This window comes from Belonocnema kinseyi, chromosome 3 (assembly GCF_010883055.1).
Source record: "Belonocnema kinseyi isolate 2016_QV_RU_SX_M_011 chromosome 3, B_treatae_v1, whole genome shotgun sequence".
Lineage (NCBI taxonomy): Eukaryota > Metazoa > Arthropoda > Insecta > Hymenoptera > Cynipidae > Belonocnema > Belonocnema kinseyi.
In genome coordinates, this window is record NC_046659.1 from 121,728,177 (window position 1) to 121,745,270 (window position 17,094).

The 17,094-nt window shown below is 25.8% G+C and overlaps 1 protein-coding gene across 1 annotated transcript in view; it reads left to right on the plus strand.

Annotated features, from left to right (window-relative positions):
* The window catches only part of LOC117170011 (unconventional myosin-XVIIIa), a 399,533-nt gene extending 382,933 nt beyond the window's left edge, over nt 1–16,600 (plus strand). The window contains exons 19-23 of the mRNA XM_033356525.1: nt 655–809; nt 1,154–1,277; nt 6,037–6,491; nt 12,876–13,188; nt 16,313–16,600. Of these exons, the coding sequence (XP_033212416.1) occupies nt 655–809; nt 1,154–1,277; nt 6,037–6,491; nt 12,876–13,188; nt 16,313–16,600 (1,335 nt within the window). The remainder of the gene's footprint in view (nt 1–654; nt 810–1,153; nt 1,278–6,036; nt 6,492–12,875; nt 13,189–16,312) is intronic.
* Nucleotides 16,601–17,094: the final 494 nt, after the last annotated feature.

A 17,094-nucleotide genomic window follows, 5' to 3' on the forward strand; every position in this document is an offset into this window, starting at 1 on the left:
AAAATTCATAAGTTTCGTGGAAAATTAATTTTTATTTGCTTAAAAGTTATATTTTGTTTGAAAATTCGATTTTTGTGGAGAAAATTCGTCTTTTGGCATGAAGCTTCTACAATTTAGATAAAATTTTATATCTTTCTTGAGTTAATAATCCTTATTTGTTTAAAATTCCTCTTTTTTGTTTTAAAATTCTTTTTCGTGTGTAAATTTAATATTTTTTAATTTAAATATAAACTATGTGACTTTTTTGTTGGCAATTTATCTTTTCAGGTTAAACTTGCATCTACTATGGCCAAAATTTAATTATTTTGTTGAAAGTTCAAGCATTTTGTTAAAAAAGACATTTCTTTGTTTAAAATAAATCGATAAATTTAAAAGTTTTTATCTCAAATAGTGTTTTATTCCATTTATGAAAGCTTCTACGTTAAAAATATTAAAAAAATTTAAATTCTGGTATTTGAATATTAAACTAATTAAAAATCAGGGAATTTCTGAAAAATAAAAATCACTTACGGTAAGAGGAATTGAGGGGAGGGGTAGAAATATTTTATCCGTTACGTAATTTAAGTAGGGCCCCTTACTGAAATAACGGTGTAAGCCTCTATACGGGTGTGGTTAATTGATAGAGTTGAAAGAGTTGGATGATTCCGATTTCAGTTGGCTGATGCGTACGAGGAAGTCGAAGAGCAACGTCAAGTCGTCGGTCAGTGGAAACGCCGGGTTCAAAAATTGAATGGGGAGATGCACGACCTGAGACTTCTCCTGGAGGAGCAAACTGCGAGGAATAATCTTCTCGAGAAGAAGCAGCGCAAGTAAGATTTTCACCAAGTCCTAATTTAATGAATTCTCTAGGCTCTAGGCTCTAGGCTCTAGGCTCTAGGCTCTAGGAGATAATTAGCTATTAGACGAATCGGCCTGATCTAGCCCCTTGCTCTCGAAAATGTCGCCGCCGCCGCCGCTGCCCGCTACATTTGCGACTATTCTCATTTCATTAAGCTGCAACAAGTGTTTGGGCTTTTTGCCAAAACTGCAACCTACGCCACCGTGCCAACGCGAAACAAACTTAACTTAATATCCTACAACTTGATGCCGGCTATTGATTTTGTTGAGGTAGCTCTTCAAAATAGAATCTAAGTTGGTCGAAATTTTTATTTAGGTTCGACTCTGAGACTCAGAATCTGATGGACGATCTCAGACAGGAGAAGGCTCAACGAGAAAGACTCGCGAGGGAGAAGGAAATTGCGATAGCTGAGAAATTCGCTGTTGAACAGAATTTGAGTGTAAGTTTAAATATATTACAGGGTTGCTACAGATCAGAAAATCAGGGAAAGTTAGGGAGTTTAAAAATGGTTGTGGAACGTCAGGAAAATCCTGACACAATTGGGAAAACGCTGTTCCTACACAATTTTATTCTGCGCAAAATATATTGTATACAAGTATACTGATTATATTTTTTCTACACAAAATATTTCATACACAGGATTTAATACTGTTATATTTTTCCTATACAACATTTTTTCTACACAGATTATTGCCTACACAGAATTTAATATTATTTAATAGTTTTACTTTTTTCCTACACAAAATATTTTCAACGCCAAATGTTTCCTACAAAAAATGTTTCCCACACAAAATGTTTCCTACACAGAATTAAATACTATTATATTTTTCCTACACACAATTTTTTCTACACAGAATTGAATACTGCTTAGTACTTTTATTTTTACCCACAAAAAATATTTTCTACACAGAACATGTATATTCTACACAGGATTGAATAGTAATATTTTATTATAAAGATAGTCTCTGAACATTCTACGCGAAAATATAATATCCAATATTTTTCCTGCACAAAATATATTCTGGATAACATATTTAAAACACTGAATAAAATATTTTTTACAAAAAGTAGATCCTACACAAGATGAAATGATTATAGTTTTAATTTAAATTATGTCGTTGCTATATATCAAATATTCTGAGTGAGGATGAACAGGAATATTCTACACACAAGCATTAAGTGTGAATCTTTTCCCACACAATTTAAAATATGTTTCGTGTAAGAAAAATTTACACTTAATGGTTGGGTGTAGAAAATATTTTGCGTAGGAGAAAATTAAAAGTATTAAGCAATATTAAATTATGTGTAGGAAATATTCTGTGTAGAAAAAATGTTGTGAAGGTAAAATATAACAGTATTAAATTCTATGTAGAAAATGTTTTGTGTAAAAAATATTTTATGTAGGAAAAAAACAAACCATGAAACAATATTAAATTCTGTGTAGGAAATATTCTGTATAGAAAAAATATTGTGTAGGAAAAATATGATCAGTATACTTGTGTACAATATATTTTGTGTAGAAAAAAATTATGTAAGAACGGGTGTAATCCGACACAATTATAGGGAATTTTCGATAAACTGAAGTTAAAGTTGATTTTATTATTTGGTTGAAAGTTCAAGAATTTTGTTCAGACTTGATTCTCTTTGGTTGAAGAATGAACTGTTTTGTTGAAAATTCGCCTTTTTTCTTTGAAAATCCATCTATTTTGGTAGAAATTGCAACTTTTTTTAAATTAAAAATTACGAATGTTTGGTTGAAAATTAATCTGCTTTGGTTTTAAATGAAAATCTTTTTGGTAATCTTCTTTGTTTTATTGGATAAAAATTAATTACTTTGGTCGGAAATTAGTTTGTTTTCTTATTGAATAATAATTTTTCTAACTGAAAATTGATTTATTTCTTTTTTGGTCGAAAATTGATATTTTTAGCTAGAAATTAAATCTGTTTGGTTGAAAACTCGTCTTTTTGGCTGGAAATGAAAATATTCTATTTTTGGTTGAAAATTCGTCTTTTTTAGTTGAAGGGTCATGTCTTTTTTTTTAATTAATTGCCTTGAAAGAATATCTAACTATTCAATTTTTTGTATGAAATATTTCCTTTTTGATTCAAATTTAATTTTCTTTGTTTAAAATTCACCTGTTTGACTGCGAATTCAACTATTTCGTTGAACAATGATTTGATTTGGTTAAAAATAAATATTTTTTGTGAAAATTTAACTTATTCATTAAAATCCTATTGACTTTTATTAAAATTTGTTGTTGAAAACTCGTTTCTTTGATTAAAATTTTTTTTTCTTTTTTGAAAATTTATTTTTCAAGATGAAAATTTAAATGTTCCATTTTTTGTTCGAAGTTCATGTCATTGGTTAAATACTGTTCTTCGGTTTAAAAATTATTTTTCTCAATGAAAATTTAACTAATCTATTTATTTTTGGTTTGAAATATATCTTTTTTAGTTAAAAATTCATGTATTTTGTTGAAAATTGGGCTTTTTTAGTAGCAATTCATCTTTTGGGTTGAAAATTCATGATTTTAGTTAAAAATTCATGTGATTGGATAAAAATGTAACCACTTGGATAAAAATGAATTTTTTATCGGAAAATGTAAGTATCCCATTTTTTCTTGAAAATATATATTTTTTAGTTGAAAATTCATTTACAGTGTTGCAAACTCATCTTCTTTGGATTGAAAATTCAATTATTTTGTTTAGAAATGAATTTTTGTTGTTGAAAATTCCTTATTCTAATTTTTTGGTTGAAAATTTACCTTTTTTTACTATATATCCGGTTCGAAAATTAGTTTTTTTTTAGTTAAAAATTACTTTTTTATCTGAAACTGTAACTATTCCATTTTTGTATAACAATTTATCTTTTTATCTGAAAATTCGTTTATTTTGTTGAAAATTTGTCTGGTTTAAGGTGAGAATTTAATTATTTTGATAAAAATCATATTTTTGCTTGAAGATTAATTATTTAGGTTAAAAATTAATTTTTTTAACTAAAAATTTAACTATTAAATTTTTTAGAAATTTAATCTTGATGGTTGGAAATTCATCTGTTTTATTGAAAATTTAACTATTTCGTTAAAATTTTATATTATTTAGTTAAAAATTAATTTTTTTGTAATTTAAATTTATCTATTATATTTTTGGTTAAAAGTTCATTTCTTGGCTTGAAATTATTTTTGAAAATTTATTTTTTAATCTAAAAAGGAGACTTTTATTTTTGTTTAAAAGTTTATTTCTTTATTTGAAATTTTGTTTTTTTCTTGTTGAAAATTGATTTTTTTAACTAAAAGTTTAGCTTCATATTTTCGCTCGAAGATTTATTATTTTAATTAACAATTAATTTCTTTGGCTAAATACTTAACTGTTTGGTTAAGAATTAATTTTTTTTTTAAGATTCATCGTTTTAGTTAGAAAATTTCTTCTGTAGTTAAAAATGAAACTATTTGGTTATAAATTCGTCTTTTTTTTAGTTAAAAGCTAAACTTTTCGCTGGAAGTTTGTCTTTTTGGCTACAAAATTCTAGATTTTGGATCAGATTTTTTTTTATTAAATGACTAAACCTTTTTTTTTTGTTCAAAATTCCCACCTTTTTTAACAATTCTTTTTTTTATTTTGTAGTCTGTTTCGGTTGAGGATTCAACTAATTCATTGAAAATTCGTATTTTTTGTATTCAATTCAACTTTTTTGATTGAAAAATAAAATCTGTTTGGTCGAAATATCAATTAATACACCTTTCGTTGATAACTAATTTTTTTTTAAATCGAAGCTTCATCATTTTTGTTGAAAATTCAACTTTTTTTCTGTTTCAAAAATTACTTTTTTCATGTTTAAAAATTAATTGCTAAACTAAAAATTGAATACTCTCATTTCTAGTTTGAAATTTATCGTTTCTAATTGAGAATTCAATTATTTAGTTTAAAATTCATATATTAGATATACACTGTCGTGCAAAAGTTTTTAGGCCAACTTCTTTTTTTAAGACTGAATAAATTCTCATAATTTTAATTATACCAGAGCTAAAAAAATTTCAATGTTTTCTTAAATTTTCAATAACTTCCGAAATAGTCAACATTTTTCAATGTTCTTTGGCTGATTTTCAAGCTTTTTTTTTCACCGTTGGAAAAATTGCAGTGTTATTTTTGGTAACGAAAATATTTTTGTAAAATATATGAAAAATATAATCATGACGTTTCTATGTAATTTCCTCAAAATATATATTTATTTGAATTTTATTCTGATGCAATTCAAAAAGAAAATTTTTACAATTTATACTTATAAGTTTCTGTGATACGGTAAAAAAAGCTTGAAAATAAGCCCAAGAACATTAAAAAATGTTGACTATTTCGGAATTTTTTGAAAATTTAAGAAAACATTGAAATTTACACTATTTTTGCAATATTCACTTAAAAAGTAGACAAATTGGCTTCAGTCTGGTCTTATTTTATACATAATTTTGAAATCAATCAACCTTTTAAAGAGAAATTTTTTTAGCTCTCGTATAATTAAAATTAAGAGAATTTATTCAGTCATTTCAAAATTAGGATTTTGTAGCAATCCTAAAATTAACAAATCCATTTCTTGATACAGGGAATACCTTCCTACAGTGGATAATTTAGCCCACAATGGATAATCATTAATTAAGAGTAAAAATAAAATTAAAATAATTAATCCTAATTTTGATTTATCACTTTAAATTCATTATTTTATACGCACATTAAGTGGGACGATGGTCGTGGGGGCTAAAGCGTAGGCTTTTGGACCCACTCCTTCGGCTTGCGGGTTCGATTCCCGCCTCGCACTCTGGAAGAGTCTCTCGGTGGCCCATGCGGTGAACACTAGCCTAGCAAGGGAGTTGGTCATCTCCGGAGAGTCGTGGGACCGGTACCTCTAGAGAAAAAGGTTTTCTCTAAGTACTTAAGGCTGTTGCTCTTGGTGGTTCGGAACCCACCTTAAACTGTAGGTCCCCCTTCCACCACCAAGTAAGTGTGTGGAGGGTGTGTAAAGGAATAGAGAAGGTGTAAGAAAATGTAAACCCTTAGGGGACACATTAGAAGCTTCCATTCCTAATTCCTAATTATACGCACACTAGTATTTTTAATTAATGATTATCCACACGAGGTAGCAAGCATTATCCACCGTAGGAATGTTTCCCCCCATCCAGGATTTGATCTTCAGATTGAAATATTTTTAGGATGCTCGGTTGGAGATTGAGTTGAAGGAAGAGAGACTTCACACTTTGACTCAGGAATTAGAGGAGTTGACGTTTGGAGGTAAAACTGAGGAAGAGGTCGCTCAGTTGAAGAAGGCGAAACACGAGTTGGAGAAGAAGTGCAAGGACCAGGAGGAGGAATTGGACGATTTGGCAGGACAGGTGCAGTTGCTGGAGCAGGCCAAACTCAGACTTGAGATGAGTATTGAGCAGCAACGAAAGGAGATGCGAAAAGAAATGCAGCAGAGGGACGAGGAGCTCGAGGATGTGAGAGGAAATGCTCACAAGAAAGTCAAATCTCTGGAGACTCAGCTGGAGAATGAACATGAGGAGCGGACAATATTGCTGAGGGAAAAACACGAGTTGGAACGTCGATTGGTCTGCTTTGAGGAGCAGGATCGAACCGAGCGCGCCGCTGAAGCTGAAACAACCCAAAGGTTTGTTTTTTTATATTTATTAAAAGTTTATTTATGGATGAAAACTTCATTTTAAAATACGCGACTGCCATACACTCACTTCAATCATTTTTTAGTCACATTTTCAGGGACCGGGAATTTTTTGAGACCGAGAAAAACCGGGAAATGACAGAGAATTTTTTTTTTTTGACAGGGAATTTTACAAATCTGAGAAGGAAAATCTGTCCATGTTCGATTTTAAGAGTTTTAAAATAATTAGTGGGATTGTTATGTTTTTTAACTATGCTATTATTTAGTTTACAATTCGTAATTAAACATTTTTTTACTTAAGAAATTTTTTATTTAAAATGTTTATTTCAAAGCTTACATTTTTAATTCAAATTTTTTTTAATGCTTTCTTAAAGACTTGAGCAAATGAAAAATAAAAGCCTTCCATGTAGAAAAATTTGGAAAAGAAAATATTTTTATTTAATAAATAAATACATTTTTTTTATTTATCTGTACTTTAAGTAATAATCAGTGAACAAAAACGATTTTCAACCAGTTCAAAATTTAAGAATTTTTAGAATTTTACGTTAAAACTTACACGGTTTCAATTAGAAAGTCTTAGTCATTAAACAATTGTGAACGTGTGACTGAAAGGTTATAAACTATTTTCAACTTAAAAATAACTTCATAATAATATATTCTTAAATAAAGGATTTTATTAAATTAAAAATATTGTTTCAGTCTAAAACATTCCATTTTTAACCCATTCAATTTGAAAGTTTTAATTAAAAAAAAAAAAGATTAATTATTAAATATTTAGAAAAACTTGAATTTTTATTTAAGACAAGTAAATTGAAACTAAATATTTAAAAGTAAAGAATCTTTAATTGAATTGTTTGACATAGAAAACCTGGAATCGTTCGAATTTCGAAGAGCCTTTAAACCTTGACGTTACAAGTTTAATTGTTGTATTTGAAAAATGCTTAATTTTCAGTGAAAATAAAAAATTTTAATGTATAATTTTCAAATAAACATTTGTAAAAAGAATTTGAAAAGATAAAAAATTTTTATGCAAATTTTAGAAAGTTTTCTTAAAATTTTCTAGAATTATTTTTGAAAATTTTGTTTAAACCTTTGAAAAACTTTTTAAATATTCTCTTAAAATAATTTTTCAAAATGAAAAGTTATTTTTAATTTTCCTAGGAATCTTAAGAAAATGTTTTTATTATTTAGAAACTTTTCACAATTCTTGAAAATAATCTAATTTTTTGTTTAAAATCTGCGAAAATCCACATTTTGTTTTATATTGGGCTATCATTTCAAGTTTCACATTAAGTTTGAATCTTTAAAAAGCTTCTACATATCTCTTAAAATTACTCTAATTTCGCCTACAAATAATAAATGTTTAATTGTTATTTATACATCCAAATTGTAAACAAATTTTCTAACATTTGCAGAATTTTCTGAAAATTGTAAAAGAAATTCAATTTATTTTGACAGATATTTAGAAGTTCTGAAAAAATTTCTAAAATAATTTTAAATTCAAAACAAATCTAAAACAACTTTTAGTTTTCTCAAGATTTTGAAATAAAATTTGGAAGCTTTCCAAAGATGTTTAAACTATTTAAAAAGAAAATAATTGAAATCCTAATTTAAGAAGTTTTAGTCAGAATTTTTTCAATTTTTAAATATTTGATGTTTGTTGCTTAAAATTATATAATTTTGAAAATTTCAAAGTTCATTGATTGATTTTTTTGAATTAGAGCACTGAAAATGACAACGTGTATTTATATTTTTTTATATTCCAAAATGTTCGTATCTTCAATTTTATACGCGTAAATTATGGAGCATTTGAATACAACATTTTTTAATTAAAAAGTTTTAAATTTCAATTTTAAAAATTCTAAATTTAACAGTTCCACTTTGAGCGCTTTCATTTGCTGCTCAGTTTTTATTACCTCAAGTCGAAAATTTTGTAGCTTTAGTGTTACATTTTTTAAATTTCATTGACCGTAAAAAATGTTTGCGAACTACTTTTTGGTAGAAAATTTGACTGTTTTGTTGATCATTCGTCTTTTTGAAAAGAAAATCTATTTTTTCGACAAAAACTGTGATCTTGCTTTTCACACCCGAGTTCAAAAATATTTCATATAATCTCGTTGGATTAAAAATTCTATTATTTCGTTCAAGATTCTCAATTATTTTGTTGAAAATGCAAATATATTGTTAAAAAATCATCGTTTTTTTTATCAAAAATTCAACTGCTTTATTAAAAATTCTTTTTTTTGTTTAATTGAAGGATCATTTCTTTCGTTGAAAATATATTTATTTTGATTTAAAAAAATGTTATTTTGTGTGAAAATAAGTATTTTGTACTGACAAAGAAACTATTTTTTCTTGGTTAAACATTTTTTTTTTTTAATTAAAAACGTATTTTGAAACATTTCAAAAATCATCTTTCTTCAAAATTAATATTTTTTGGTAGAACATTAATCTTCTTTGTCGCAAATTCATCCTTCTGGTGAAAAATGTAATAATTTTGTTGAACATTCATTTTGTTTGTTTGTTAAGAATTACTTTTTTATGTCTGAAATTGGATAAATTGGACATTCTTTTTTTTTTTTTTTTTTTTTTTTTGACAGAAAGTTCATCTTCTTGATAAAAAAATAATTATTTTGATTGAAAATCTAACAATTCTGTTTGAAAACTCGATTTTTGTTGTTGAATTTTTGTTATTAGAGTTTTTAGCTTATAATTTAGTTATTATTTTTTTGACTGAAACTTCATCCTGTTCAACTTTTTGGTTCAGAATTCGAATTTTGGTAGAGAATGAATTTTTTTATGAAAATTCAACTGCCTTCAAAAAGTTTGTCTTTTTATGTTGAAAATTCAAATATTTCATTGAATCTCAAACTTTTTGTTTGAAAATTCCAGCATTTGATTGAAAGAAAAATTCTATAATTTGATTGAAGATTCAATTTTTTCGTTGAAAATGCAAAAATATTGTTAAAAATAATCGTTTTTTTATAAAAAAATTCAACTACTTTATTATAAAATCATTTCTTTTAAATCAAGGATCATTTCTTTCGTTGAAAATCTATCTATTTTGATAAAAAAAAGTTAGTTTGGCTGAAAATAAGTATTTTATACTGACAAATATACTATTCTATTTTTGGTTGAAAATTTAGCTTTTTCAGTTGAAAATGTATTTTGAAATATTTAAACAGTCGTCTTTCTTGGTAGAAATGTAATTTTTTGATTGAAAGTCAATCCTTTCTGGTTAAAAATTCTACTGGGTTGTAGAACATTAAACTTTTTTGCTTTAAAATTAAATAATTTTGTTGAAAATTATTTTCTTTTTTTTAAAATTCCTATTTTTTGGTAGAATATTAATCTTCTTCGTCGGAAATTCATCTTTGTGATCAAAAATTTAATAACTTTGTTGAACATTCATTTTTTTGGTTTGTTGAAAATTACTTTTTTATATCTGAAATTGGATAAATTGGACATTCGTTTTTTAAAATAAAAAGTTCATCTTCTTTTTTAAAAAATCATTATTTTGGTTGAAAATCTAATAATTTTGTTTGAAAATTCGTTTTTTTTTTTAAATTTTTTGTATTCAAGTTTTTAGCTGATAATTTAACTATAATATTTTTGGCTGAGACTTTATCCTGTTCAACTTTTCGTTAGAGAATTTCGATTATCTTGTTAAAAATTTATCTTTCTTGATTGAAAATGAACTTTTTCTTAAAAATTCATCTTTTTCTTTTTAAAAGTCCAATTTTTTCTAAAACATTCGACTTTTTAGCTTAAAAACCTTACTCTTTTGTTGAAAATTAATATTTGATTGAGCCTCAAACTTTTTGTTCGAAAATTCGAGCATTTGATTGAAAGAGAAATTCTATTATTTAGTTGAAGATTCAATTCTTTTATTGAAAATGCAAATATGATGTTAAAAAGTGATATTTATTTAATCAAAAATTCAACTACTTTATTGAAAATTCATTTTTTTAATTTGAAACATCATTTCTTTCGTTGAAAATGTATCTATTTTGATAAAAAAATATTAGTTTGGCTGAAAATAAATGTTTTTATTTGACAAATAAACTATTCTTTTTTTGTTTAAAAATTGATCTTTTTCAGTTAAAAATGTATTTCGAAATATTTAAAAAGACGTCTTTCTTAGTAGAAATGTAATTTTCTTGATTGAAAGTTAATCCTTTCTGGTTATAAATGCAATTGCTTTGATGAAATATCTTTTTTAAAACGCTTCGTTGAAAATTCAACTTTTTGCTTTTACCTGAACTTTTTATGGTAAAAATTTTACTGGTTTATAGAAAATTAAACTTTCTTGCTTTAAAATTAAATAATTTTTTTTAAATCCATTTATTTTGTTAAAAATTCGTATTTTGTGGTAGAGCATTAATCTTCTTCGTCGGAAATGCATCTTTTTGGTGAATAATTTAATAACTTTGTTGAACATTCTTTTTTTTTTGTTTGTTAAAAATTACTTTTTTATATCTGAAATTGTATTTTGGTTGAAAATCTAACAATTTTGTTTGAGAATTCGTTTTTTTTTGTTGAATTTTTTTATCAGAGTTTTGACGTGATAATTTAACTATTCTATTTTTTGCTGAAACTTAATCCTGTTCAACTTTTTGGTTGAGAATTCGAATATCTTTTTAAAAATTCATCTTTTTTTATTAAAAATGATCTTTTTTTTTTAATTCATCTTTTTCTCTTTAAAAATCCAATTTCTTCTCAAACATTCGACTTTTTAGCATAAAAACCATACTCTTTTGTTGAAAAATTGATATTCTATGGAAGAAAAGTCATATTTTTTTGGTAGAAAATGAACTTTTTCGATGAAAACTCAACTGCATTCCAAAAAGTTGGTCTTTTTGTGTTAAAAATTCAAATATTTGATCTTTGTATGCTAAAAATGAAACTATTTGGTTAGAAATTCGAATATTTTGTCAAAAATGTAATTTTTTTGTGGAAAATTTAACTATTTGATTAAAGTTGTTATTTTTTTTCGAAAATTGAACTATGTTCATGGTGGCCGCTGGACCCGGAAAACCGGGAAAAATCGGGCGATGACAGTATATTTATTTTTTGATCGCGTATTTGACAAATTAAAAAAAAAAATAATTTGACCAAGTTTGATTCCAACTGTTTTTTAAATAATCAGTTTAATTTTTATCTTTTTTAATTATAATATCGTTCAGTTTATAATGTTTAATTTGAAAATCTTTCAATTACAAATATTACATTTTGGATTTTAATTTTTAAGCGTATATTTCTCATTTAAAGAATTTTAAAATACAGTTTTAAAGACTTAAAAAAGTAAACATTGGTATCGTTCGAAATGGATAATTTTTAATAAAAAAAAAACGTTTTAGTTGAGCAAATGTGAATATAAATTATAATGATTTTAAAAATCGAACTATACATTAAGGATTAACAAGTGAATAATAATTGATTTTAAAAGGCGATTCGGATTCAGTTCAAAATTTGAGAACGTCTAGATTTTAACGTTAAAAATGAAACTTAAATGGAAATAATTAAAAAAATCATTTAAAATTTGAAAAAATGTAAAACGACAGGTATGTTTCAAGATTTTCAAATAACATTTTGTAGTATTTTAAAATATTTTAAACTATTTAAAATAAAAATAATTGAACTTTTAATTCGAGAAGTGTTTAGATACTTAAAAAAAAGTAATCGTTCAATTTTTAATTATTCTAGCTTAAAATGACGTAAAATGATATAATTTCGAAAATTTTTAAATGCACTGATTGATACTTCAATTTAGAGTGTTGAAAATGATAACCTGCATTAATATATTTGGAACTGAATCTAAATTTTTAAGAGTTTAAAATTTAAAATTTGACAGTTTATCTACATTTAATTTAAAATTCTTTAGTTGAAAAGTGTGAGTAGCTTTCATTTTATACGTGTAAATTATTGAAGATTTAAATACATTTTTGAATTTTAAACTTGAGTTTTAAAAGTTTGAAATTCAAGAGTTCCACTTTGAGTGCTTTAATTTGTATAACTTCAAATGGAAAACATTTTGGCATTAAGAGTTCGATTTTTCAACTCTCTCAACCAACAACTGGGTCTATTATACCCAGACGATATTTGAGACTCGCTATATAGTTATTTCATTTCGGTGAAAATATAATTATTTAATATGTTAAAATCATCTTATTATTTTTATAATATTCATTTTTGTGAGACTCTTAGCTATAGTTAACAATAATAAAAATCCCGATACGTCTAGATTGAAAGGGTTAAATTTCATCGACCGTGAAAAATGTTTGCGAACCGGAAAAAAATCGGGAAATTTTATATTTTTGTTTTTATTAAAACGGCATCCTGCGTAAACTGTAAATATGAACCGTTTCTTATCAGACTGAAGAGGGATTTGAAGAGGACAAAGGCGCTTCTGCGAGATGCTCAAACGATGTTGGAACGTTCAAAGGGCGACTCGACAGGCAAGGCGGCTCTTCGTCAGTTGAAAAATCAACTGGAGGATGCAGAATGTGCGAGAGCAATTGCAGTAAAAGCCAAACAGGCTCTGGAACAGGACCTAAATGAGACCCAGGCAGCTTTGGAAGAAGCTTCTCGTCAACGGTCAGAAGCTGAGGACCGCGCGAATGCTGCTGCGAGAGAAAGGACGGAATTGCTTTCTCAGTTGGAAGAAAATGAAGAGGAACTTGCAGAGGTAGGAAACCGAATTTGAAAATTTAATTATTTTCTTGAAAATTCATTTATATTGTTTTAAAAAATCGTCTTTTTCGTCAAAAATTCCATTGTTTTGTTAAAAATTAATTTTTTTATTGGAAATTTCATCTCATTGGTTGAAAATCTATATATTTTGATAAAAATTCGTTTCATTTAGGGTTGAAAATAAGTCTTTTAAAGTAATAAATAAACTATTCCATTTTTTATTAATTGTTTATGTTTTTCAATTAAAAATTTAATTATTCGGTAAAAAATGTATGTCCTTTAGTTGAAAGTTTAACTGTATGGTTGGAAATTAATATATTTTGTTGAAAATTCGTCTTTCTTGGTAGAAATGTAATTTTTTAAATTTAAATTAATTTAATATTAATTTAATTTTCACTCTGCTTTTAAACATATTTTCCAATTTCTTTAAGACCTTGCCTAAATTATGTGAAAATAATAGCTAAACAAATTGTTAGAAAAGGAAATTATTTTATTCGAAGTTGAAATTATTTTATATAACTTCATCTACATATTCAAAAAATGAACTATTTTGTTGAGAATTCGTTTTTTTTGTTTGTTAATGAATAATTTTTTCAATATAAAACTTAATTATTCCATTTTCGGTAGAAAATCAATCTTTTTTTTATTGAAAGTTCAACTATTTGTTTAAAAATTTATGTATTTTGTTGAAAATTGGTATTTTTTTGGTTAAATTTAATTGTTACATTTTTGATTGCAAAATTTTTTTTTTTGTTAACAATTAATTTTTTAAATGGAAATTTAAGAATTTGGGTGAAAATTCGACTGTTCGGTTGAAAACCTATGTTCTTTTTTAAAAATTCGTATGTTTTGGTAGAAATGTAATATTTTTGTTAAAAATGCAGTGTTTTATGAAAAATGCAACTGTTTCTTTGAAAACGAATTATTTTTAGTTAATTATTCAACTAGTTTCTAATAGGAAATTCATCTTTTTCGTTGAAAATTAAATTATGGATCTGAAAATGTAATTATTCCATTTTCGGTTTAAAATTTATCTTTTTTATTTGGAAATTCAATTATTTGGCTGGATATTTATGTATTTTTATGAAAAATCATCCTTTTTGGTGGAAAATTAATCTTCATAGTTGAAAATTCGAATGTTTGATTTAAAATTGATGTTTTTTGTTAAAAAATTGTTTTTAGGGGTAGACGATCAGTTTTTTTGGTTAAAAATGCAACTGCTTGGTTGAACGATTATTTTTTTCAAGTTGAGGATTCAAGTATTTTATTGGAAATTTGTTTTTTCTTGTTAAATTTAACTTTTTTAATTTAAAATATAAATTTATTCAGTTAAAATATTAACCATTACATTTTTATGTTAAAAAATCAGCTAATTTGTTGAAAATTCATCTATTTGGTTGAAAAATCGTATTTTTTGTCGGAAAATTTATTTTTTTGATTGAAAATAAAACCTATGTGCTAAAAATTCATTATTTTGGTTTAAAATTCGTTTTTCTTTGGTAGAAACTTAATTTTTTCAAACTATTCCATTTTCGGAAGTAAATTTATCTTTTCTATTTGAAAATTCAATTATTTGTTTGGGAATTTATGTATTTTGATAAAAACTCATCCTTTTTGGTAGAAGAATTGATGTATTTGGTTAAAAAATAGTTTTTTGGGAGTAGAAAATTATTTTTTTGTTGGTTAAAAATGTAACTGCTTGGTTCAACATTTATCTTTTCTATTCGAAATTTGTCTTTTTTGTTAAATTTAACTTTTTTTATTTAAAATAAAAATTTATTTAGTTAAAATATTAACTGTCACATTTTTCTTTTAAAATTCATTTGTTAAGTTTGAAAATTTAAACTAATTTGTTATAAATGCATCTGGGTTGAAAAATCGTGTTTTTTGCTGGAAAATTAGTATTTTTGGTTGAAAATAAAACTATTCGGTTGAAAATTAAACTTATCTGCTAAAAATTCATTACTTTGGTTGAAAATTCGTTTTTATTTGGTAGAAACATAATTTTTTCAACTTAAAGTTTAACTTTTACATTTTTGCGAGAAAATTTAGGTTTTCTTATTTCAAAATTCAATCAGTTGATTGGAAATTTATGGTTTTTTTTCGTTGAAAATAAATCTTTTGCTTAAAATTGTTACTGTTAGGTTGAAAATTAATCTATTTAAGTTTAGGATTGACCTATTTTGTTGAAAAATTGGTCTTTTTTTGTTAAATTTAACCGTTTTTACTGAATTTTTGTAACTTTTAAGTTAAATTATTTCATTTTCGGGCGAAAATTTATCTGTTTTATTTCAAAATTGGATTGTTTTGTTGGAATCTTATGTTTTTTTGTTGTTTTAATTAATCCTTTTTTGTTTGAAAATTAATTTTCATATTTAAAAACTGAACTGATTTAAAATTGATGTATTTTGTTAAAAATTGGTCTGTTTCTAAATTCCACTTTTTTGTTATTTAAAATAAAAATATACTTAGTTGAATTATGAAGTATTACGTTTTCCTTTTAAAATTTGTTGAAAATTTGTTGAATTTGTTGTCTTTTGTTGAAAATTCTTTTTTCTTTCTTAGAAAAGCTTAATTTTTCCAATTTCAAGTTTACCTATTCCATTTTTATGAGAAAATTGATCTTTTTTTTATTTCAAAATTCATTTATTTGATTGGAAATTATTGTGCTTTGATAAAAATGAATTCTTTTTGGTAGAAAATTAATCTTCTTGTTTGAAAATGCAACTGTTAAATTGAAATTTAATCTCTTGAAGTTGAAAGTTCAAGTATTTTGTTGAAAATTGGACTTTTCTGTTAAATTGGACTGTTTTCAATTAAAAATAAAAATATATTCAGTTGCAACATTAACAATTACATTTGTCTTTGAAAATTCGTTTTTTTATTTTTTTTTTTTAAATTCAACTAAATTGTCGAAATTTCATCTATTTTGCTGAAAACTCGTTTTTTTTTTTGTTCGAGAATTAATTCCAGGAAAAGTGAACCTATTATTTAAAATCTATGCTACTATTGACATTATTTAGAATTTTTCAAATGATTTCCGCGGCCTCTAGTGATTAGGCCTCTTTTTTTCAAATGACATTTTGAAACTTCTATCATTATTTTTTGATGTAAATCAGGTGTTGAAGAAGTACCGCGCAGCAGTGCAGCAGGTTTCTTCCGAGCAGACTCAACTCCAGGAGGCTCAAGTTCAGATCGTAGCTCTGGAAGCTGAAAAGTCTTCCTTGAAAGATCAACTGACGGAGCTCAGTCAACGATTGGAATCTGTCGAGCAACTTGGAGATCCTACAGCTAATAGTCTTGCGACGAGAAGGCTGGAATTCCGAACGAAAGAGTTGGAGAGCAAACTCGAGCTTGAACAGACGACGAGGGCAAGGCTTGAGGTTCGTAACTCCTCTTTGACCTAAATAATACTTTATCGGGCTCGACAATTCTCTTGGAAATCTTATCAGCTTTTTTTCGATTTTTTTTCGGATTAAATCGGTCGATATTTGTGGGCTGTACGTTATTTGGAACGAAAAAAAAAAAATTAAGGGAGTTGTCGTGCCAAAAGTCAGATATTTGGAAAAATAGTTTTTCTATGATTTAAGGGCATGTGACACAGCTAAATACCTATATTACCGACCACAGTTTTTCAGTTCACTGAATGTTTTTTTGAACCTAAGAACTTTTTTTGTAAATAAAATATCGAGCTGAAACTTTGGGAAATGTATTAGAGTTTAGATACTGCATTTTGGTAGGAACTTCACTGAAAATTATTTCATCTTTTTTCTGAACCTCAACATATTTTGAACGTTACAACTTTTTTTATACATAAAATATCGGTCTCAAACTGTGAGAAATGCAAGAGCCGAAAGAAAACTACGTTTAAGTACAAAGCTTAATAATAAAAGATGTAAAA